Genomic DNA, 26,312 nt, shown 5'->3' with positions numbered 1-26,312 from the left:
TGAAAGTCCTCTTTTTTTGCATTTTAGGTTGTGTTTCTACGGTTAGTTCGATAGGGAATAGTTCGGGTGGAACTATGGATGGATCTGAAGCATGGGGCTACATTGAAGTTCGTCCTCGTACGTTTTTTTTGTTTCCGTAGTTAGATTCATTATTAGGGAATATAAAACGACCTGTTATTTTAGTTTTCTTATTTGCGTTGTAGGGGCACACATGTTTTGGTGGTTATACAAGAGCCCGAATCGAGTCGAAGATCCGTCCAAACCATGGCCTACAATTCTATGGCTACAAGGAGGCCCTGTAAGTATCGAATTAGAAAGAATATCCTACTGAAGCATATATATATATATATAAATCTAAACCCTCCAAAAAATATAAAAAACATACAAAAAAAAATTTTTACATTTTTTTTGAAAAAAACGCTATTTTTCGTCACCAAAAAAAAAAAAAAAATTCGTCAGCAGCAATAAAAAAAAATTGTGACCAAAATAGCGTTTTTAAAAAAAAAATGTTTAAAATTTTTTTTGTATGTTTTTAAGATGTTTTTAGGTATTTTTGGTTGTGTTTATATTGGTTTTCGCGGTTTTCGCAATAAAGAGTGGTTCTTAACGGATCCTTCTCCTATATATATATGGATGGGTTAAAATGAGAACCATCACGAGTTGCGCGAACCGCGAGAACTTTTTAATCCGAGGCGAGTTAGGCTAAAATTGTTTTGCACAAATGTAGAGGAAAATATTATAAACACATATGTAATAAAAAGTAAAAAAAAAATTGTTGTGGCGCTAGTTTTGACTTATGCAAGTTTTTTTTACGCCTGGGTGTAAAATTAAATTTAAAATTTACGCCCAGTCATAAAAAAAAAAAAAAAAAAAAAAAAAAAAAAAACAACTTGCGTTATTCAAAACTACCGACTCGACAATTTTTTCAAAATTTTCTTTTTTTACAGATGTGTGGTCACTCACAATTATTAATGACTAAAATTACTCTAAAGGAATGGTAGATGGTTTCGCAGTGGTACAACTACAAAATCAGTATTATTATTCATGTCCTTTACGGTTCTATGATGATAATCTTGACGTAACTGACTGACTTGTTGGCCCAGGCTTCCAATCACAAACATACAGAAGCAAACACAAACAGGCTAGCGTGTTTTATACTCTTTTATTATTAAACTCAACTTGACAAATAAAAAATGAATACATAACCCTGTATTTATACTAAACATGAATTAATCCTAAACGTACTCAAACCCTATTTAATATAAACCTATCTAATAAACAAATAATTCAATAAAAAAACTAAACTATTTTTATGTCCAACTAACTTGAATTATCTTTAACCTATATTAACTTTACAGATAATCCTTCAAATCAGGATTAGAATAGGTATGTCACTGTGTTTTTTGTTTGTAGAATAAATCAAAACAATATTGCTTTGTAAAGTAGAATGAAAAATATACAATAATCAAATCAGTATCTAGGACTACAAGAATAAACAGTTATAAGATTTCGATAAATTTCATGATCACGGTTCCCTTGAGATATTTTCTGCATGCATGCATGTGATGTGTCCCAATTCCAAAGAATGATGACTGATTTACTAACTTGTTGCGAGCAAACAAAAGATAGATGTTACCTTTTTCTTTTCATAAAGTGGAACAAATATTTACAGAATCATCGTCTCAGTTATTATGAACTAACTACTCACTAGGTTCTCAAGTCACTTGGGTCTCCTTTGTCGAAAACCAAATCAATAAACATTGTCAGTCTGTCTTAACATTTTTTAATTGTCCTTAAAAGGTTTTGGATATCCAATTCATAACACTCAATTAAGAGTTTTGAAAATACAAAACTTGTTAGCGCATTGCTCAAAGAGGTCAGCCAGCAATGTTTTTTGAACTCCAACCCAAATCTAATGAGACTGACTAACATCTCTTGGAGGCCAGCCAGGGGTTCTACATCATAAAAATCACTGCTTCATTATCATTTTGCTCACATCATAGCTTCTTTGCCTGCCAACTTTGATCTCATCTATTATTGACTACGCAATTATTAAATAAATCTTTTATATAAAAATGGAAAATAATTGCAAAAAGAACTAATGAACATAACCAATAATAATTCTGGTGACCTTCTAATGTGGAGATCGATCAAAATATGGGTTTTATCATAGTGAGCTTTTAGGCTTTGAGTTTCCTCTGGAATGGTGGTGGACCAAGTAAGGAGCGCCGTCTGTGTTTGCAGGCGTGGGTGGCTTTTGCCATTGGGTTTACCCGGCTGATCAGGCTTTTGTTGGTCAATAAAGAATATAATAAACATAGGTTGTTCAATTCATTTGTTGATTATGACTATGCTTATTGATCTATTTGAATTTTATTCACATACAAGTAAACAAATTGTTTCGTTTCAAGATGCTTATGATCGATCAACTCTTTTGGTATTAGGGTGGGTCTGGGGTGGGATTCGGAAATTTTGGGGAAATCGGACCATTGGATGTCAACTTGAAGCCCCGAAATTCAACATGGCTTCAGAAGGCTGATCTCATGTTTGTGGTATGTATGGTTTGAGCTTCTTCATACCATATATAATGTATATGAGAGAGAAAGAGACTATTAATTTTTTTCATATATTTTTCAATTTTTTGTGTTTTATGATTCCAGGATAGTCCGGTTGGGACCGGATTTAGTTATGTTGAGGATGACAAGTTGTTTGTGAAAACCGATGAGGAATCAGCTAGAGATTTAACTACATTGTTGAAGGCAATCTATAAGGAAAATGCGACACTTGAAAAGAGTCCACTTTATATTTTTGCAGAATCGTATGGAGGGAAGTTTGCAGTTACTCTTGGACTTTCAGTTCTACAAGCTATCCAACAAGGTCAACTACAGTTACAACTTGGAGGTACGTACTACTTTCATTCTCTTTAATCTTTTCTTTTGGATAAGTGATGATTTTTAAAAGGTGTACGTACACAAACATTAGTTTTGTTTTGTAAAAAAATTAAAATACATTTAGATGAATATTAATTTGTTCTAAATACACTCTTTGCTATTAGCTGATGTAATACACCGGTAGTGGAGAGTTCAAATGAGAAGAAATATTTTATAAGAATAAAAAAAAATAGGTTTTAAGCCAATAGAAATGCTTCATCTTACTTCATTTAATATGTGTATTTAATGTTATTAATAAAGGCATATAGGTAAATTTCTAATTGTAATTAATTAGTTAACTATTTAAACTTGTAACTCACTTTTTAATATACTTTTTCAAGATAAAATAATTTAGGGTGAATGACAATTTTCGACATGTGTAGGATAAATTTTAGTATATATGTAAGATAAATTCTTAAACGTGTATGATAAATTTAAATATGCGTAAGGTAAATTTCGGTAAGTGTAAGATATATGTAGAATAAATTTTAAAATATGTAGGATAAAATGTTTTTTGCTTTATTATTGAGAAATAACATAATTAATTAGAGGAGTTATAAACTATTTAATGTTTTACCATTATGCCATTTCTTCTTTTTCTTCTCACATTAAATTTCTTCTCAAATGAATCTTCCCATACACCGGTATCTATATAAGTCGGTTGCTACAGTATGTCAATTGTTTTGTTTTGTTTTTGACCTCGTTAAATACTACAACTCAACTGGAAATCATTAACAAATATAAATTCAGCCCAATGGTTTCGTCATTCATTCTTTGACCGTCAATGTGGGTTTCGCTTGTTCAAACCTTTCCCCTTGCCAGTGTTCTTATTTTTAATCCCACAAATCGCACTGCATGAATTGATTCTGTTAATTAACGTCGAGTTATAAACTATTTAATGTTTTACCATTATGCCATTTCTTCTTTTTCTTCTCACATTAAATTTCTTCTCAAATGAATCTTCCCATACACCGGTATCTATATAAGTCGGTTGCTACAGTATGTCAATTGTTTTGTTTTGTTTTTGACCTCGTTAAATACTACAACTCAACTGGAAATCATTAACAAATATAAATTCAGCCCAATGGTTTCGTCATTCATTCTTTGACCGTCAATGTGGGTTTCGCTTGTTCAAACCTTTCCCCTTGCCAGTGTTCTTATTTTTAATCCCACAAATCGCACTGCATGAATTGATTCTGTTAATTAACGTCTACAAGGGCTATCGGGCTTATTAAAATAGTTAGTTATTATACAACTTTATTATAATTAAAAATTCAAATCTAGTCCATTTTTAAATGCACGAATAGTCATGTGGTTTTTCAAAATTTTACCTGTAGTCCCTATGTGAAAAATTAATTTTTCTTAAAAAAAATCAAAGTTTTTCCCATGTAGAAGCACTTTTAGTAAAAAAAAATCAAAAAAATATAAAAAAAATGTTTAGAAATCATTTATATATATATATATATATATATATATATATATATATATATATATATATATATATATATATATAGGGGAAGGTTCAAATGAAAACCACTAGTTATTGTGAAAACTCGAAAACTAATTAAAAAAGGCCAAAAAAACATACAAAAAATTTTTATTTTTAATTTTTTTTTGCAATCAAAATTTCGCAGGTTTTTTAATATAAAAAAAAATTTCAAAAAAAAAAAAAAATTTGTGTAGTGCACATGTGTAATACTGCACATATGTATGTGTACTACACATGTGTATTACTACACATGTGCACTACACAAATTTTTTTTTTTTTTGAAAAAAAGTTTTTTTATATATAAAAACTAGCGATTTTTATAAAAAAATTGAAAAAAAAAAACATTTTTTTGTGTGTTTTTTAGGCTTTTTTTAGTTAGTTTTCGAGTTTTCACAATAAAAGTGGTTTTCATTTGAACCATCCCCTATATATATATATATATATATATATATATATATATATATATAGATGTATATATATATATATATATAGGCTAAAGATAAAAAGAAAACCACTTTTATTGAGAAAACCCGGAAAACTCTAACCTCCCGACTTTTTTTTTGAAAAAATTACCACACGTAATATACATGTTTTTAAGAGTTTTGGGCAAAAAAAATCGAAAAAGCGCCGAGTAGATATTTTTAAAAAAAATAAACAATTTTTGGTGTAACATATGTTACATTCGCTAAACATATGTTACACCAAAACTTGTTTATTTTTTTTAAAAATATCTACTTGGCGCTTTTCAATTTTTTTTGCCCAAAACTCTTAAAAACATGTATATTATGTGTGGTAATTTTTTCAAAAAAAAAAAAAAGTCGGGAGCTTTGAGTTTCCCGAGTTTTCTCAATAAAAGTGGTTTTCTATATATCTTTACCCTATATATATATATGATTAGGTTCAAGAGTGAACACTAGTGTAGCTTGCGAACTGAGTGAACTAATCATGGCCACACACGTGTTTAGATCAATGGCCTGGATTTGATGTTGAAATACACTAGTATATTTTACGATTTGATGATGAGATCCTGGCCTCACACGTGTGTAGATCAATGGCCAGGATTTGTTCACTCAGTTCGCAAATACACTAGTGTTCACTCTAGAACCTCACCCTATATATATATATATATATATATATATATATATATATATATATATATATATATATATATATATATATATATATATATATATATAGTGTGAGGTTCATTGGGGAACATTAAAAAAGTGGGGAACCGACTCAAACGAACTCCGATTGGACTCATTCCAGCGGCGTTGGAACCGTTTCGTCGAACCCTAACTAGGATCTCTTAACCCTAAACCCTAAATCATAACCCTAAACCCTAAATATATTAGGGTTTGGCTTTTAGGGTTTGGCTTTTAGGGTTTGGCTTTTAGGGTTTAGCCTTAGGGTTTAGCTTTAGGGTTTAGAGTTTAGCTTTAGGGTTTAGGGTTTAGCTTTTAGGATTTATAGTTTAGATTTTACGGTTTAGCTTAGGTTTGAGCCTTATTTTTTAGCTTTAGGGTTTAGAGTTTAGGAGTTAGGATTTAGGGTTTAGGGTTAAAAGATCTTAGTTAGGGTTCGACGAGCCGGTTCCAACGCCGCTGGAATGAGTCCAATAGGAGTTCATTTTTTATATATATATAGGGTAGGGTTCATGAGTGAACAATAATGTATTTGTGAACAAAATGAACTTATCCTGACCATTGATTTTGTAGATCTAGATTTTTTCTTTAGTGGCAATATTGTAATTATCTTTTGTAACTTAAATGTATTTTAATAAACACAAGGGTATAATTGTATTTTTTTCTCTTCATTTAATTAATTGTTGTTTTTTCTCTCCTTATTTCTCTTTCCAATTAATATTTAATTACATTTTCTACTTTTTTTCTCACAAATTACCTAACTTAATATTTGATAAATTAAAAAAAAATAGAAACATTATCAAATATTGTTTCATCCAGAACATGATTAAAAATATTTAATTACATTATCTATACACATATGTATTAGATCAATGTTTGATGAAAAGATGTATAGTGAAAACAATATGTAATAATACACAAGTGTATAAGTCTGGTATACACCCACCTGTATACACTATGTTACACAGGTGTATACATATGGTATATACGAACCACTATACACATATGTACTTGAATAATACGCAGTTGTATAAATCTGGTTTATACCGACATGTGGAAACATGATATAATAATACACAAGTGTATAAGTCTTGTATACACATATCTTAAAAAAAACATAATTTAATTAGGTTTGATATTTAATTTTAGAAAGAATATAAGAGTTTATTTAAAAAAACATTAGCCCTTTAATGTCTTATAATTAAAATAATGGAAAAATAATTAAAAATGAGAGAGAGAGAGAGAGAGAGAGTTAAGAGATGAGAAAATTAAGAAATTTTAATTAAATACACTTGCTTAATGTCAATCTTGCCATTTTAATATAAAAAATGATCAAGGGCCAAGATTACTTCACTTAGTTCACTCTCAAGAATTTGTTCACAAATGAACCTAATCCTATATATATATATATATATATATATAGGGAGAAGATCATGTGAGAACCACCTCTTATTGTGAGAACCGCGATAACCAATGTGAACACACCAAAAATGCCTAAAAATAGCTAAAAATCACATAAATTTTTTTTTAATATTTTTTATATAAAAATCGCTACTTTTCGAAGTAAAAAAAAAATTTTTGGCCACTAAAAGTAGCGATTTGAGCATAAAAAATATTAAAAAAAAAATTTAGATTTTTTATTTTATTTTTTTAGATTTTTTTAGATTTTTTTAGATTTTTTTAGATTTTTTTAGGTTTCTTTGTGGTTTAGTTTTTACCATTTTAGCTTGGGGGGGGGAGGGGTGGGGGGTGGGGGGGGGGTTTAGGTTTTTGGGGGGTGGAGGAGGGGGGTTTAGGTTTTTTGGGGGTTTTAGTTTTTAGCATTTAGCTTTGGAGGGAAGGGGGTTAGGTTTTTTTTTTTTGGGGGGGGGGGGTGGGGGGTTTAGGTTTTTTTTTTTGGAGGGGGGGGGGGGTTAGGTTTTTTTTAGGTTTTTTTAGCTATTTTAGGTTGTGTTCACATTTGTTCTCAAGTTTCTCACAATAAGGGTGGTTCTCGCATAAGCCACTCACTATATATATATATATATATATATATATATATATATATATATATATATATATATATATATATATATATGTAGGGATGAATCATGAGAAAACTAGTTCAAATGTGAAAACCAAAAAACTAACTAAAAAAGCCTAAAACATACCAAAATTTTTTTTACAAATTTTTATAAAAAAATCGCTAGTTTTTATATATGAAAAAAACATTTCAAAAAAAAATCTTTTTTGTTGTATTGCACATGTGCACTATTACGGATATAGTGCACATGTGTAGTACACATATAATGCACATGTGCAGCACAACAAAAAAAAATATTTTTTTATATATAAAAATAGCGATTTTTTATAAAAAATTGTAAAAAAAATTGTATGTTTTTTTTAGCTTTTTTTATGATTTTTTAGTTAGTTTTCTAGTTTTCTCATGATGTTCTCCCTATATATATATATATATATATATATATATATATATATATATACATATATATATATACATATATATATATATATATATATATATATATATATATATATATATATATATATAGTGTGAGGTTTATTGGGGAAGACTAAAAAAACAGGGAACCGGAGAACACTCTTCAAAATTTAACTTAACATGTTAAAAATCAATTTTTTAAATTCTTTTTCGGCGCTTCTCCTTATAATTACTTATAGAAGCATTTTTAATAAAAATATAAAAAACAGCTAAAAAAAAGGCTACAAATTTATTTTTTTTTGCAAAAATAGTTTTGTTTTATTTGAATTGTTCTACCCACTTTTATAAGGAAAATCGTTGAAAAATTTTTGAAAAAAAATTGATTTTTAACATGTTAAGTTAATTTTATAAGATATATATTTTTTAACTATTTTTTTATATTTTTTTATTTTTGTTATTATAATTATTTCTACATGTATTTATAAGAAAAAACGTCAAAAAAATTTAGAAGAACATGACTTTTAACATGCTAAGTATAATTTTTAAGAGTGTTTTCCGTTTCCCCACTTTTTTAGTGTTCTCCAATAAACTCTCCCATATATATATATATGTATATATATATATATATATAGGAGAAGGATTCGTTAGAAACCACCCTTTATTGCAAGAACCGCGAGAACCAATGTGAAGACAACCAAAAATACTTAAAAACATCTAAAAAAGATACAATTTTTTTTAACATTTTTAGCGGAAAATCGCTAATTTTCGTCACCAATTTTTTTTTTTGCTTACGAAAATTAGTGATTTTTTTCATGAAAAATGTTAAAAAAAAATTGTATGTTTTTAGGTTTTTTGGCGGGTTTAGTTTTTAGCATTTAGCTTGGGGTGGGGGGTTAGGTTTTTTTTAGGTTTTTTTTTTTTTGGAGGGGGGGGGGATGGGGGTGGGTGTTTTAGCTTTATGGTTTAGTTTTTTAGCATTTAGCTTGGGTTTGGGGGGGGGGGGGGAGGGAGGTTTAGGTTTTTTTAGATTTTTTTTTTTTTTTTTTTTTTGGGGTGGGGGGTGGTGTTAGTTTTTTTTTTTTTAGGTGGGAGGGGGTGTTAGATTTTTTTTAGGTTTTAGGTGGTGATTTAGTGGGTTACTTTTGTGTTCACATTGGTTCTCACGGTTCTCACAATACTCAAATGAACCTTACCATATATATATATATATATAGTGTGAGGTTCATTAGGGAACACGAAAAAAGTGGGGAACCGACTCAAACAAACTCCGATTGGACTCATTCTAGCGGCGTTGGAACTGGCTCGTCGAACCCTAACTAGGATCTCTTAACCCTAAACCCTAAATATATTAGGGTTTGGCTTTTAGTGTTTAGCGTTAAGGTTTAGCTTTAGGGTTTAGCTTTAGGGTTAAGGTTTAGGGTTTAGCTTTAGGGTTTAGGGTTTAGCTTTAGGTTTAGCCTTTAGGGTTTAGCTTCTAGGGTTTATAGTTTAGATTTTACAGTTTAGCATAGGTTTTAACCTTATTTTTTAGCTTTAAGGCTTAGAGTTTAGGAGTTAGGATTTAGGTTTTAGAGTTAAGAGATCTTAGTTAGGGTTCGATGAGACGGTTCCAATGCCGCTTGAATGAGTCCAATCGGAGTTCGTTTGAGTCGGTTCCCCGCTGTTCCCCACTTTTTTAGTGTTCCCCAATGAAACTTCCCCTATATATATATATAGGGTTGGGATTTAGAGAAAACGGTAGAAAGTGTGAGAATGGTGAGAACGCTTATCTATCGTCCGATCAAAACAATCTATGGACTAGATTGGCGCGGTGGCGTTTTCGTAAATAACATCAATTTTATTACGTGGTCGCGCTTCATTAAGGGTAAAAGGGTCTTTTGACTTCTCCACACAAAACGCCATCTCATGAAATAAAAAGCCAAAAACAAAAATCCCAGGTCATTCCCAGTAAAAACGCCATTATATATAAAACGCCAATCTTAATTAGAGTAAAATCTCGCCTAAAAGAACCGCAAAAAAAATCCTATATATACAACATCTCAGACCTTCAATTAGAAACACACACAAAAACCCAAACGTCATATTTCATATATCCCATTAGCCTTAGAAACGCCAAAAAATCCAAACATCAAATACTTTCTAACCCAAAACGTTTTCTTGAAATTCAGTTTGGTTGGCTTTAAAGATTTCGCTCAATGAAATGGACAAAATCCTTAAGTGAGGATGTTGTCCATTTCATTGAGTAAAATCTTATTGACTAATCATCAACTTCCATCCAATTTATAACGCCAAAACATACATAAACATTATTGAGCTTTGTTGTCAATAAAGTTTAGCTGTATGGGGTGGACAACATTGTCAGTTATATTTCTTAACAGAGGATTAACAATGTTGTCCATCTCATACAGCAAAACATTATTGATTTTAGCATTATCAAATTTTAAGGTTTAAGGTGCTCTTATTTCGTGGCGTTCTTTTTATCGGTAAAACGCAAAAAAGTTAAAAAAATCAAACATCGTTCATTGTGAAATTCAAGATTGTTAGCTGAAGGGTCTAAACTCAATAACATTTTGCTGCATGAGATGGACAAATCTTCAAGAAAAAGATGCTGATGTCAGACTGTGTGCTTCCAAACAACGACACATAAAACTACTTGAAAAACAAAAAAACAAAATGAATCATACGAAAATCGAATCAGCCAGTCAACATGATTCAAAAAAGATGAAAGAGACTGGTGACTGTGAAGATTTGGAAGATCACTTGTTTATGTATTCTCTTTTTTTTTTATTTTCCCTTTTAGTTGATTGTTATATAATAAAAACATCATATATAATAAAAACGCCAAAACAACCAAAATGCTTGTTTAAACGATATCATCCCGTTAAACGCCACCAAAAACTCCCAAACTATAATAAAATTACTTTGAAAACATATTATAAGAAACCCAAAAAAATAAAAAATAAAAAGCAAACTTGAAAATGTAACTAGAAACAAAAAATACAAATCAGTAATACTGAAGATAGGGAAAATTTATTATATTAGAATCTAAAACGCCAGACTTGAAAGATGAGACGTGTTACAGACTTCAGAGATAAAGCTTATCAAAAACAATAATTACAAACAGTAACTGAAAAGACGAATACTTTATTATAATAATGCACCGCCTAAATTAGGCGTCAAAAAAACAATCCTATAAAATGATACATCTCAGCAACTTCCATTTGATCAAATAAAAAAAACAAACGCCAATACTACTAAATACCACTCACTGAAAAACGCTAAAAAAAATCAAAGATGGCTAATATGCTTTCTTGGATATTCATAATTGTTTTTCGGGAAGTTTCACTGAATGAATTATTATCAGAAGAGAGTAACTTAGAAAGATTTTGCTGCATGAGATGGACAAAAATTCAAGAAAAAGATACTGATGACAGTCATATGTCATTTTGAATATTTTGTTCTTGAAGAAAGTTTGGATGACGAGAAGAGATCAATGACAATGAAGAGTGGGTTGATTATAAAGATGAAGATCAAGATAATCAAAAAGCGAAAAACCCACCCACACGTCATAGATCTATGTCCCCAAACATCCACAAAAAAGCCACTTCAACAGACGAGCATGCAAAATAATCAAACCAATGGGTTTGTTAAGTTCTACATAAAACGTCATATATTTGGTGACAGTTCTAGTACTATAAAAGAAGAGAGAGACTGATGACAGTGAAGATTGGGAAGAGAGATCCGATTAGGATTTTTAATTTATTTTCTTCGCTTGTATTTTTTTTCCTGTGGTTGAAATATAATATAACAATAGTAAAACGCCAAGATAACACAAACGCCAAAATGTTTATAAAAAATAATAGAACAATGGGCCATCTTGTTTAAAACACCTTGGAAACCCCATTCAAATAGATAATGGCATACGAATTTGAATAAACGCCATAAACCCCATAAACGCCATAAACACCAAAATGTTAATACAATAAAACCATTAAACGCCATTAAAATATTGAATTTGGTTAACTTCAAAAATCTCAAAAACCAACAATATTGGGAAAAGCGGAACTGGAAAAGAAGAAGATGAAAGGGCAAAAAAGCCCCTCCGTCCTTTTCTAAGCGGCGTGACACGTGTTAGGCCAGGAAGCGTTCTCACCGTTCTCACACTTTTGAGCGTTTTCTCCTGATCCCGTTTCTATATATATATATATAGACAAATATGTATATAAAAAGTTATAAGAAGACATATTTTCGAAGACAATTGAAAGCATACCTTTTATTACTTTAACGATTCCTCACGTTTCGCGGCGAACTTAAAATACAAATAGAAAAAAAAATTGTTATTTAAATATCATACGAGTTAATTGCAGGGTTAGTTCCTGTGGTTTTTCTAAAATAACAAAGTTGGGTACTAAGTTCTAAAATGATGGAAAAAACCCCAAGTTCTCAGTTAGTATTTAACAACCATTAACCTTAAGACCTGAGGATGTTATAAAACCAAATGTTAAAACCTCAACCTGTTACTTTAAACTATTAGTACAGGTGGTTGTTATTTTCTACAAACCACAAGTACTTACGGTATAATTAGCTCTTGTATTTATTAGTAAGATACTGAAAATAATAATAAACTTATACTATTTGAAAATAAACATAAAATGATATTTTTAATTATTTAAACAGGTCGTTGACAAACAGATAGCTATTCAAATAAAACCATATAATCTATAACATTAAAAATAAATTGACAATATGTTGCAACACAAACCAATTCTTTACCCAACAAGTTTGACCATATTAATAATCTTGTGTTCTCATTCGACAATATAGGTGTTGCTTTGGGCGATAGTTGGATTTCTCCAGAAGATTTTGTGGTAAGATTCATAAAAAACTGGAGAATAGACATGTCTTCTATACCGACAACAAAAAGAGTATAAGTCATATTTTTTTTTTTTCTTAAAAACCATTAAATTAAGGTGAGAAACAAAGCTTTTAGGAGTATTTAAGTTTTTTTCTGGAAAAAAAACTCATATTAAATAAAAAAGCTTTCCATTAAATTTTAGTAAACAGGTATTTAGCAAACCCATTTAAGCCCCTTGGTTCCGCAATGAGTTTCACTTGTTATGGTCCAAATATAAGTGTCTAGTCTTTCTAGATATTTGAACAAACCAATCGATCAACCTTTGCAGCTTTCATGGGGTCCTTTACTCAAAGACGTGTCAAGAATTGATGACGTTGGTTTGAACAAATCAAATAGGTTCGACCAAAACTCAAATGATGTTGGATTCTTTGAAATGTTACATGGCATGAAAGTTGTCTGATCTTTGTGTTTATTATGCAGTTTAGCTCTAAAGATACAACAGCAACTAGCCGACGGTCAGTATGAAGCCGCAACAAGTTCATGGTCCAAACTTGAGGGAGTTATTCTTGGTTACAGTAACAATGTGGTATGAGTTAGTTTAAATGTTGTCTTATACATTTTTTTACACATAAAAGTTATATATATTAATAACTCTTGATACTCCTCGATTGAAGGTTTTGTATATTTATAAAAAGGATAGTTTACAAACTAAGGATACAAGAACTAAACAATTGCACATAGGTACAACAAGAATATAAAATACATAAGAGGGTTATCTAACATGCCCCCTCAAGTGAGACGGTGGAGCTGCACAAAGTTACAGCTAAAAGAAGTTGAGTTGAGAATTTGAAAGACTTTTGGTGAAAATGTCCGACACCTAAAACTTGGTCGGAACAAACTTTGTATTTAATTTCCTAGAAGCAACAAGTTCACGAATAAAGTGATAATCAAGATCAATATGTTTCGCTTATTTATGAGAGACAAGATTCCGTGTACGAAACAATGCACTACAATTATCACAAAGTATGGTTGGAGTATCAGGTGGTAAAGCATGAAGATCCCGTAAAAGATGAGTAAGGCAAACAACCTCAACGGTTGTATTTGCCATGGCCCGATATTCGGATTCAGCTCTAGAGCGAGCAATACTAATTTGTTTCTTCGTACTCCATGAGATAAGATTACCACCTAGAAATTAGAACAACCATTAGAGGATTTGTATGTTTCCAGAGCCCAAATAACATCAGAGTTGCTTAGGAGAGAGGTGCGACTTGGTTGGCTATAGTGAAGTCCAAACGCCAATGTTCCTTTGAGATAACAAAGAATCCGCTTAACCTTTTAGTAGTGTGAAATGGTGGGAGCATGACATACGAAATGTTAGGCTGAGTGATTGTCAAATGTTGAAGTGCACCCTTAAATGGAACGATAATAAGTTGGACCCGGAACAAATCACTGGTAGAAACAAAAGAAACATTTGTGCTTAAAGGTGTGAGAGCCGTTTTAGCATCCAACATCTTTGCACGTGTTAGTATATAAATCGTGTATTTAGATGATTTAAAAAGAGCCCAAGAAAGTAGTTGAGCTCCACCAAATCCTTAATGGCAAATTCTTTGTATAGGAGGCAGATGAAAGCAGCGAGAACATGAGATTGGCCACTTGTTAAGACCTTTAGTTCGATATAGTTGGCAATGAGGCGGTCCTCGAGGATGATTATTAGGGCTTCCTGAAACACGATTATTTGCATTGAATTGCCCATGGTTGTGGGTCCGATTGATGGTAGATTGTTGGGTTCCAGGTTTGGTGGTTTGAGCTAAAAAAGTAATAGGAGTTATGGGAGGACCATGAAGAGCCTTAATGAACATTTCATGGCTATCGTTGCAAAAAGATAAAAAAAATATCAGTTTAGGATGAGAGGAACATATCGATGTTGAGAAAGTTTTAAAGGACAAACCAAACCCACAAAAGATTGAAGTTGGTCTGTGGCATCAACCGGATTACCGATGGTAGTAAGTTGATCACAGAGAAACTTGAAGGAGCGACCACATTCAGTGACGGACTTGTCGCCTTTTTGGGTCAACCGCAGTTGGTCTCTTAAGTTTTAAACACGATCCACTAAGGAATTACTATAAGTAACCTCTAAAGAAACCTATATTTAACGTTCAGTTTTTAATCTAATGACTACGGAAACTGCTTCGTCCGTTAAAGAGTCATGGAGGATGATAACCATTCGTTGATCATCAGCAAGCCAATCGGCAAGTTCAACATTATCGACAATTTTGTCAAAATGTGTGATAGTTGGTGGTGGGGAAACTTCAGAACCATCAACATGGTGGAGCAAATTTTGGTAGGAAATGAGGGGAAACATTTTATGCTTCCAGTACAAATAATTGGAAGGTGATAATTTAACTGCAAGCATGTACGCTAGGGTGTTCAGGGAATCAAGGGTAGACATTCCTGGAGGCATAAGCCATGGAGAAGAAATGAAAAAAAGTAGCGAGGGGAGAGGAATGGAAAAGGCTGATGATAGAGGAGAGAATTTAGGAAAGATTAACCAAAGGTTTATTCCATATATGAATAACTCTTGATACTACTTAATTAGAGGAGGTGTATATTTATAAAAAGGATAAATTAAAAACTAAGAATACAAGAATTAAACATTACACATAGATACAAGAAAAAATAGAAAATACACAAGATGGTTATCTAATATTAAATAACAAATTATTGGATTTTTCAGGATTTCTACAACTTCATGTTGGATGATGGAGATAGTTCGGTTATAGCAAATACAAAAGCATCACAACTGCAAAAGAAGCCGTATGCCATGATGTCAGAAGCTGACGGTCCGGACCTTGACAAAGTCATGAATGGTCCGATTAGAAAGAAGCTCAAAATTATTCCCGCAGATGTAACGTAAGCACTTAAATCTAATTAACAAAGGTTTCTGTTGCAGTTTTATATGTGAAATATAATGGATTATCTTTAATTTAGGGGTTTTAATCATGAGGATGATGTGTTGAATTTTTATTTGGGTCGAAAACATCAACCCTGATCCGAACACAGTTAAAATCATGGTAGTTAAATATAACAAATTTAACCTATATATCTAAACTTGTAAAAGGGTTGACTTGTAAGTGTTAATGGTTTTAAGTTCGATTGGTAGATGGTAAAATAATGGATTAAATGGGCTAGTGGGTACATATTCTAATTAAACATGTTGACGGGCGATCTGTTTTAAATTATATGGGTTAAACAGTTAAACAAAATGGCAGCATGTTCAATCACACATGTGAAGCCGAACATGACCCATTCATTATAAATGGTAAATATGACAACCCAAAACCTCATTATTTTCGTATGGTATGAGAAGTTGTCACCCTTTATGTTTCAGATGGGGAGGGCAAAGTGACGGTGTGTTTTCGGCTATGGAAGGCGACTTCATGAAACCGAGGATCGCTGAGGTAAATCTTAGAAATTCAATGTCCTTTTCATCTAAAATAAACTAAAATTTCAAGTTGATATTATAACACCCCAATCGCGTAAATTACAACAACACGCGGCGGAAACATTGGGGAGTCACGTTACAAATTGTTTCACAACGCGTGGTATTTAAAGTTTTGTTTTATTGAATTATTGAGTTACATTGTCTTGGAATAACAGAAACAAAATACAATCAAATTTGTCTTTCAAGTTTTAACGTCACTAAGGCCCACGTCCATCCTATGTGAAGTAATGCATTCATGTCATCAAACAATTGTTCCTGAAACATATGTGAAAATACAGTCAGTATAAAAAGCTGGCGAGTACATAGGTTTTTGTGTGTTGAATTCATATTGCAATACCTCATTCGACTTCGAGAGTCAATGAGTATAAATCTTAAAATTAAAAAGTGTTTGATATTGCAACATATTTTATCAACTTTACAAGTTGATATAAGTGAAACGAAACCTTGTAGCCATGAATCTTGACTGAAAACATATATTATATATAAAATAAATAACTTTTTGTTTGGGCTCGTTTAGGCTCGCGAGCCTAATCGAGCTTTGTATTTCAGGCTCGAGCTCAGGCTAGATAACTAATCGAGCTCTATTTCAGGCTTGAGCTCGGGCTCGGGCTCGTTAAAGCTCGGCTCGTTCGAGATTTTAATTGAGCCGATAACAAGTAGCTCTCGAGTCTCCGGGCTTGTTTACACCCCCACCTATCAATCAAGTCATGAATCCGATGGCGATGCGATTAGCGATAAAGCGATAAACATCGATTAAACCTCGATTATTAATAGATACTCCACATAATACAACTAAAGCAAATAACATACAGGATTTGATTACAAGTCAAGGAAGTCAAATTGGTAATTAAGCAAGGAGTGACAGATCGCAATTATTAATCTTTTCTTCCTTTGACTTTGACTTTGACTTGTACTTTGACTTTCGTAACATGGGGTGTTACAGCCTCCCCCTCTAAGGGAATTTCAACCCGAAATTAAGGCGCATGCGTAACAAAGAGCTGAGGGTACTTCGCTTTCATGTCACTTTCGAGTTCCCAGGTGAACTCTGCGCTGCGTTTGCCTTCCCAGCAAACCTTCACAATGGGAATGTGTGAGCGCCTTAGCTTCTTGGTTTCTCGATCCATGATCTCTACAGGCTTCTCCACGAAGTGTAATGTTTCGTCCACTTGTAGATCCTCAAGTGGGACTTGTTAATCCTGCTTGGCTAGGCACTTTCTGAGGTTCGATACATGGAAAGTCGGGTGAACGTTGCTAAGTTCCTCCGGTAGTTCGAGTCTGTAGGCCACTTTTCCGATCCTTTCCAGAATCTTAAAGGGTCCAACATATCGAGGCGCGAGCTTTCCTTTGTTGCCGAATCTGATCACACCCTTCCAAGGTAATACCTTTAGGAGTACGTGATCGCCAACGTCAAATTCAAGGGGCTTGCGGCGTCTATCGGCATAACTTTTCTGACGACTCCAAGTTTTCAGCAGGTTGTCTCGAATTTGGAGGATCTTGTCAGTCGTTTCTTGCAGCAGCTCAGGACCGGTTAGTTGCGTATCTCCGATCTCATGCCACACAATCGGCGATCGACATTTTCTTTCGTATAGTGCCTCAAATAGTGCCATTTGTATGCTAGAATGATAACTGTTATTGTACGAGAATTCAACCAAAGGTAAGTGCGCGTCCCAGTTACCACTGAAATTTATGACACACGAGCGAAGCATGTCTTCAAGAGTACGAATCGTTCTTTCAATCTGACCGTCGATTTTGGGATGGAAAGTGGTACTTAGATTAAGCGTATTACCGAGAGCGGATTGAAACGTTTCCCAAAGACGTGAGGTAAACCAACCATCGCGGTCAGAGATGATGTCACGAGGCGTCCCGTGTCGACAGATGATCTCGTCGGTTTAGATTCGGGCTAATTTTTCTACCTTGAAGTCTTCTCGTATCGGCAGGAAATGAGCAGATTTAGTCAAACGGTCAACGATAACCCAGATGCTATCGTGACCTGATGTTCTACGCGGGAGTTTCGTGATAAAGTCCATGGCTAAGCTTTCCCATTTCCACATCGGGGTCTCGGGTTGCACAAGAAAGCCAGGTGGTCTTTGTTGTTTGGCCTGACTTTCGGACAAGTAAGGCACTTCAAAACATAGATTGTGATATCCTTCTTTATTCCAGGCCATCAATAAAGTAGACGAAGGTCATGGTACATGTTTTTGGTGCCAGGATGAATGGAATATCGAGACTTATGGGCTTCGTCCAACAGAATTTGTCACAAGTTGGTGCGTTTGGGAATCCAAATTCGGTCCAGATAATGGAATATCCCATTTGATTTATTCACTAACTGTTCGCCGTTATGGTGAATCCTTTCCTTCTTCAAAGTGCGTTCGGTAAAATAAGCATGCTGAGCGTCGCGGATGAGAGTTTCGAGATGGTGCTGGGCGTGAACATTACGAACGCTATGCAAATAGCTTCGTCTGCTGAGGGCATCGGCAACTACATTTGCTTTGCCAGGGTGATAACGAATCTCACAGTCGTAATTGTTGAGAAGTTCTACCCATCGGCGTTGGCGCATATTCAGTTCTTTTTGGCTGAGGATGTGTTGTAGGCTCTTATGGTCGGTGAAGACCGTACACTTAGTACCGTAAAGGTAGTGTCGCCAAATTTTCAACGCAAAAACAACTGCGACAAGCTCAAGGTCGTGGGTTGTGTAGTTCTTCTCGTGGATCTTGAGCTGACGAGATGCGTAGGCGATAACCTTGACCCGTTGCATGAAGACACAACCAAGACCAAGGTTCGAGGCATCACAATAAAAAAACGAAGTTATCGTTTCCGTCGGGTAAAGCGAGAACAGGAGCATTGCACAGCATATGCTTGAGAGTTTGAAAGGCAGTCTCTTGTTCGGTTCCCCAAACAAAAGGCTTGTCCTTATGCGTCAAAGAAGTAAGCGGGATAGCGATTTTCGAGAAGTCTGCGATGAATCGACGGTAATAACCCGCCAATCCGAGGAACGAACGAACGAACATCGGATGATGATTTTGGAGTAACCGAACTTCTAACAGCTTTGATCTTCACGGGGTCGACGTGAATACCTTGACTATTGACGATGTGACCGAGGAAATGAACCTCCTCTTGCCAGAATTCACACTTGGAGAACTTGGCATAGAGTCGATTCCCTTGGAGTAGCTCGAGAACCAAACGTAGATGTTGCGCGTGTTCGGTTTTTGACTTCGAATAGATAAGGATATTATCGATGAACACGATGACGAAGCGGTCAAGAAATGGTTTACACACGCGATTCCTTAAATCCATGAAAACCGCGGGTGCGTTGGGTAAACCAAAGGGCATTACGATGAATTCATAATGGCCGTATCGGGTTCGGAAAGCGGTTTTCGGTATATCTTCCTCCTGAATACGTAACTGGTGGTAACCTGAGCGTAAATCAATCTTCAAAAAACTTGTAGCACCTTGCAATTGATCAAACAAATCATCGATTCGAGGTAGGGGATAGCGATTCTTGATTGTCAGCTTATTTAACTCCCTATAGTCGATGCACATCCGGAACGTCCCATCCTTCTTTTTGAAGAAAAGGACTGGTGCGCCCCAAGGAGAGGTGCTAGGGCGAATGAAGCCTTTGTCAAGTAATTCCTGGAGTTGGCTCGAGAATTCGCGTATTTCGGACGGAGCGAGACGATAAGGAGATTTAGCAACAGGGTTGGCTCCAGGAATGAGGTCGATACGAAAATCAATATCACGAGTCGGGGGTAGACCAGGTAGATCATTAGGAAAGACATTAGAAAAATCACGAACCACAGGCACCTTATCGATTGCCTTAACTTCCTTTTTCTCCGCTACTACAATGTGTGCCAAGAAAGCTTGGTATTCCTTGCGGAGATACTTGCTAGCCTGCACATACGACACATAGTTGATCACCATTAGCAAGAGAGAAATGAATCATCTTATCGAAACAAACAACTTAAGCACGACTTTCACGAAGAAAATTCATGCCTACATTGATATCGAAACTACCAAGCTGCATCGGAATAAGGTCGATAGGAAAGATGTGATTGTGAGTTCGAGAGTACAATCACGAAGAACAGAATTGACAGCGATAGTTTTTCCAATGGCAACTTCAACATCAAACGTCGAGGGGAGATGGGCGCGCTTACGATTAAGGAGCTTTTCGAATTCTAACGACACAAAATAGTTATCGGCTCCAGTATCAAATAAACACGAAGCATATATACCATTTATGAGGAACGTACCATTAACCACATTGTTATCTGCTTGGTCTGACGGACGTTGATGTTGAAAGTATGTCCGCGGGCTGCTGGCTGCTGTTGCTGCTGAGGCTGCTGCTGTTGTGGCTCTTGCTTCACCACTCAATTGGGGCACATGTTTGCGAAGTGGTTGGGATCATCACACGCAAAGAAGCTCTAGCGTGGATCGCGGGTGCAGGAGCCGCTTGTTGGCCTTGGGGAGCAGGAAGTAGAGCTTGTTGAGCAGGAGCTTGACCTTGAGCTAGAGCTGGAACTTGACGTGGACCAGTACGGCAATTGGCGGTGAAGTGGCCATACATGTTGCAGTGCACACAGTATCTGCAAGCAATCCCCACAGGGTGATGATAAGTACAAGTAGGGCAAGCCGGGTGAGGACCAGTGTATGCACGCTTAGCCAGCGGTGCATGGGTGACCGTTGCCGTTACTTGGCGGTGTTGAGGCTGCAATTGGGCTGGAATAGCTTGAAGCGGAGCGGCAGCTGTAACAGCGCAATTCTTGCTACTATTGTGGTTGTTCTTTCTCTTGTGGCGGGAGCACTTGGATGATTGCGGAGCGGCGGCGGTTTCAGCGGTGGGAGCAGCAGTAACTTGATGGAGATTCTTGGAGGCTTGACCAAAGTAACCAGCCATAACTCGTTTGTCGTAGATTAGGGCAGCGAGCAGAAAGGTTTCCTCAATAGTTGTTGTCTTCGCGGCTTGAACGAATCAGCCACGCAATCCGGTAGAGCACGGATATACTTCTTGATGGTGATTTCGGGAGTAGTAACTTGGCCTGGACAGATTTTGCTCAGCTAATTAAAGCGAGCAGTTAAACCAGCGTTGTCGCCATCCTTTTGTTTGATGTACCAGAACTTGTCCTCCAACTTTTGAAGCTCGTGGGGAGGGCAAAACTCTTTCATCATGATGTCCTTCAACTCGTCCCACGTTAGCCCGTAAGTTGCATCATTTCGACACTTGTTTCTTTCGGCAGTCCACCAGTCCAGAGCCCTGGACTGGAAAACGCCGGTGGCGTTAACAGTGCAAAGATTATCAGGACAGCCGCTTTGGCGCAGGGTGACTTCAATAGAATCAAACCATTGAAACATGCAAGTAGGTCCATCTTGTCTGGTGAATTCTTTGGGACCGAAGGCTTTGAACTGCTTGAAGCTAAAAGTAGCTCGTGATGAATCAGTCGAGGATTCTTCAGAGGACTTGCTAGCGTTTTCGTTCAGCTCGCTAACAATTTGCGGTATGACTTTCGCCATTTGTTTTGTGACCAGTGAAGCGATGCGCTTGTCCTCAAAGTTTTGTCGGGCTGCGCGGGAAGTGTGCGATCCAAATGACGACATTGTCTGCAACAGACATCGCCATAGGACTCAGACACAAATTTCGATTACCCCTAAAATAAACTCTCACACTGCCTATAACTACTACGTATAAATCTCAGGAACATGTTCAATCACGTAATCACATAGGCACATAAACCACAGAAACACATAAGCACATAAACACATAGGGCAGTAGATCATCGCAACACACGAGGACACACTATATTTTGCACGTATTCACCTACATATATTACACGTATTCACCTATCATTCAAAGTCCCCGAGTTCGAGAATAGCGATTGCGATTAGCGAGTACACAGCGAGTAGCATAGCGAGCGATTTGTTAACGTTTTGAGATAGATGTGCAGTGCGTGTCGTGTGCGTTGATTAAAGCGAACAGCGAAAGTGTATAAATTACCAAAAATCGAAACACATAAACAGGTAAAACCGCATAAAACACATAAAATTTCACATAAAATCGACAAATATCAGAGTCAGCAGGTGCGGGCTCAGAATCGAAAACACATAAAATCAGCGATTGCGAGCTTGAAATCGAAAATAGAGTGTCTCGGCTTGATAGACATTGACTGCCCAAAGTGTTTCGACTATTCTCAAGGACTCAGAGTATACGTTTTGGCCTAATAGACTGTGCTCTATCACGGGCATACGGTGAATGGCACGCATCCTTTCGGGTATTTACGCAACTCGAGTCGTTGGAATCCATCGAGACTTTGGTGAGAGCATTGTAAAACCAAAATTGAGAGCGGAACATGTCATCAAGATTCGGGTTTCACCCCTAACTTAACGACTTTATTCCAGTTTGTGTGATAGAATCACGAGATTGAGAGATATTTACGCCGAAGTACGGATTTCACTCCTGATTCAACGCAAATTCTCTTGTTTATAGTAAAAATGCGGGTCGAACAAGCGATTTAATCAAGAGTTTGCGGTTTTCACACCTAATCTCGATCTAGTCACTCGTTCATTTTCGAAAATAGTGCAGTGCGACTGCCTTAGGAAAGGCAGTGTGATAGTATAGCATGATTGCGAGTCGGTCGAGTAACAGAAATAGGCTAGTGCGGAACCCCTATCGGGTTCGCACAAGGCGGTCTGCTGGTACTTAGACTATAGACTAGGTCGTTTCTAAGACATCGACCCGGACTAGGTCAAGTCTTGCCTAATTCCTTATAGTTATGGCTCTGATACCAATTTGTCACACCCCAACCGATGACGGAAACATCGGGGCGCGACACTGAGCGAAACAGATTGTCCAGGGGAAATCCATGACAACTAGTATTACCGAATATTTAACGTTAAGTCCCTTACCAAAACATATCCAGCAAAATTATTATTACACACATATTATCTCAAAGACAATAAATTGTTTCGACAACTCAGAATTTATATTGTTTGTTTCTAGACCCATCCTATCTTGATTCCACAAAAGATAGCTAGCAAGCACGACATCCTAAGCATTCAAACACCTGTCACATACGTTAAAATATAGATCAATACACATAGTGTAAAGGTGAGCATACAAGTTTAATAGTATATTAGAGTTCGAAATTGTTTACGCATAACCGGCATATATCATGTAGCAAAGTGAAAGCCTTCATGTGAAAGGTCCGTCCTCGAATATATATCTTCAATATGTGTCTTGTAATGGATAAAGTTATAGATTTATACGTAGAATCTAAGAATGTTACTCATTACAAAAAAAATTATTTAATATGTCAATAATTAATTATAAAATCATAATCAGGTGCGGTTTACCTACCATAGTATATTGTGAATTACAAAGCGAAGGTGGAATAGTGGAATATGAGTTTCAAAATTCATATACACGTCCCCTACAAATTAATTGATAAACATTCACCCGTACGTATTGGTTTTCAGGTTGATGAGCTTTTGTCAAAGGGAGTAAATGTGACAGTATACAATGGCCAGGTACGAAAGAAAAATCATATTAAAGACTAAAATTACACAAGTTTTGCGACCAAGTTGTAACATTTTGTGACAGGTCGACCTAATATGTGCAACCAAGGGAACAGAAGCTTGGATTAACAAACTCAAGTAATCATATAATTTAAAATTTTTTCATCTTTTAGTTTAGTGTTATTAAAATTTGACCGGTCCAATCGAAACTAGTGGCCTTACTAACCCGGTTGCTATCCGTTAGACCGGACTTAATTATACCGTTCAGTTGTTAAGGAACCGAAGAACATGATAATGAACCCGAAAATCATGAACCATCGAGTCAACCGCTAATTGGAAAAATTACGAAATGGATTATTAAACACTTGTATACATATATAATGATATATTTTTTATTATAAAAATGTATATCTTATTTATACGTAAACAAATTACATGGCATTTATATGTATACTCGGTTAGAACCTCGTGTATTACACGGGTTGAATAAATATAATTTTATATATTAAATAATAAAAAGTTATATATTTATGAACCCCGTATATTGTACGGGTTAAATAAATGTAATTTTATATATCAAATAATAAAAAAGTTATATCTTTAAAAACCATATGTATTACACAGATTAAATAAATGTAATTTTGTATACTAAGTATTAAAAACGTCGTATCTTTAAAAAGCCCGTGCATAATCGGGTTGAATAAATCTACCAAATAATAATAAAATTACATCCTTAAAAACCCAATATATTAGATGTGTTGAATAGATCTAAAAAGAGTTATATCTTTAAAAATCATGTGTATTGCACAGATTAAATAAATGTAATTTTGTATATTAAATACTAAAAATGTCGTATCTTTAAAAAAACCCGTGTATAGTCGGGTTGAAAAATCTACCAAATAATAAAAATAATTATATCCTTAAAAAACCCCGTGTATTACACGTGTTGAATAAATCTAATTTTACATAGCAAATGGTAAAAAGTTATATCTTTAAAAACTTCGTGTATTACACGGGTTATATAAATGTAATTTTGAATAGTAAATAATAAAAAATTTTAAAAACCCGTGTTATACACGAGTTAAATAAATATAATTTTGCATGTCAAATAATAAAAAAAAGTTATATTTTTAATAAATTGGGATAACATTTAATATTAATTTATTATTTATATATTTAATATAATGTAAGTAGGAAAGAGAGGTATTTGTTTTAAAAATATATTAAATTAACAATTTTGATTTAAGGATAATATTTTATTAAAGTGTGATAAGATTTAATATTAATTCATTATTTATTTAGTTAATATAAGATAAATATAGATTTGAGGATACCTTCAATGAATGACACGTGTCCAAAATTTGGTTTCTTTTGTTATAGTAGATAGATATCTTCTGCAAATGGTAAATCATTAGTATTAGAAAACTTAAATTTTTTTGTGATAATAAGAATTTGAAACAAAATATATCATTAATTATTTAACTAAAAATTTCTAAAAGTCTAAAGATGGTGTTTATCCATAATGTGTAAGTGATAAACATGATCCTGAGTTTTAGATACGTTAAGCCAATAAAATAAATAGGGTGGGTAAATGAACGGTCGGTCAGCCTTTTCAAAACATATAGTTTACTAGTCGTGGCTAGCTAAAATGTGGATTTGTTTTACGGTGGTTCCCCCAGGTGGGACGGTTTATCGACGTACTTGAACTTAGGCCGCACTCCACTCTATTGTGGCAAAGACGAAAGCGCCACAAAAGGATTTTTTAGGTCACATATGAACTTTGCATTCTACTGGATTCTTGGAGCCGGTCATTTTGTAAGTAGTTTGTTATTTTCCAATTCCATTCCATTATATAAATATTTATTTAGGTAATGTCACTCACTCTAGGCTAAATATGTTTGCAATTTCCTATTTCTTACGTACCCCAGCTAAACTGGTTTTCTTTGTTTTAGGTTCCTGTGGAACAACCATGTGTTTCCCTAGAAATGGTGGGAAGCATCGTGAATTCGCCCAACGTTTAACTATTGATCATCTGCCACCAACAAGTTTTGAGGCCGATCCCTATCGCTCTCTAACCTCCTTTAAAACAAACTAATATGTTAAAAACTTCTGATTGACATTTTTACCTTATTTTATTCATATTAAGGTAAGGCTGGTTAATTATGTAAGCCAATAATAATTAAGAAAATGAAAACGAAGAATTATTATTCTAGATAGGAGTTTCAGTTGTTTTGGGTTGGGTTGATATGTTTTGCTTGGTAAGTTGGCGGGTCGAATTGTTCAACCACAACACGACGTATATTTATATTCATGTCAGAAACATCAAGCTTTAAACTTATTGTGAGAATGTTAGGTGTAACTGTCACTACTTTTGTGACAACCATCCAAATCAGGTTAATTCCAGAACATAATATAAGCATAATTTAAATGTGTTAATGTATTTTAGGCTTG

The 26,312-nt window shown here is 34.6% G+C and overlaps 1 protein-coding gene across 1 annotated transcript; it reads left to right on the top strand.

Annotated features, from left to right (window-relative positions):
* On the top strand, positions 1-26,075 carry LOC110869492 (serine carboxypeptidase-like 51). The gene is made up of 13 exons (XM_022118741.2): positions 1-117; positions 204-298; positions 2,445-2,552; positions 2,661-2,901; positions 12,826-12,869; positions 13,185-13,252; positions 13,337-13,442; positions 15,591-15,766; positions 16,245-16,314; positions 23,823-23,873; positions 23,947-23,999; positions 25,541-25,676; positions 25,814-26,075. Exons 1-13 carry the CDS (start codon positions 75-77, stop codon positions 25,880-25,882), a joined length of 1,260 nt encoding a protein of 419 aa, XP_021974433.2. The 5' UTR covers positions 1-74; the 3' UTR covers positions 25,883-26,075.
* Positions 26,076-26,312: the final 237 nt, after the last annotated feature.

The sequence above is a fragment of the Helianthus annuus genome, chromosome 14 (assembly GCF_002127325.2).
Source record: "Helianthus annuus cultivar XRQ/B chromosome 14, HanXRQr2.0-SUNRISE, whole genome shotgun sequence".
In the NCBI taxonomy this organism is placed as follows: Eukaryota; Viridiplantae; Streptophyta; class Magnoliopsida; order Asterales; family Asteraceae; genus Helianthus; species Helianthus annuus.
This window is presented reverse-complemented; position numbering and strand designations above follow the sequence as displayed.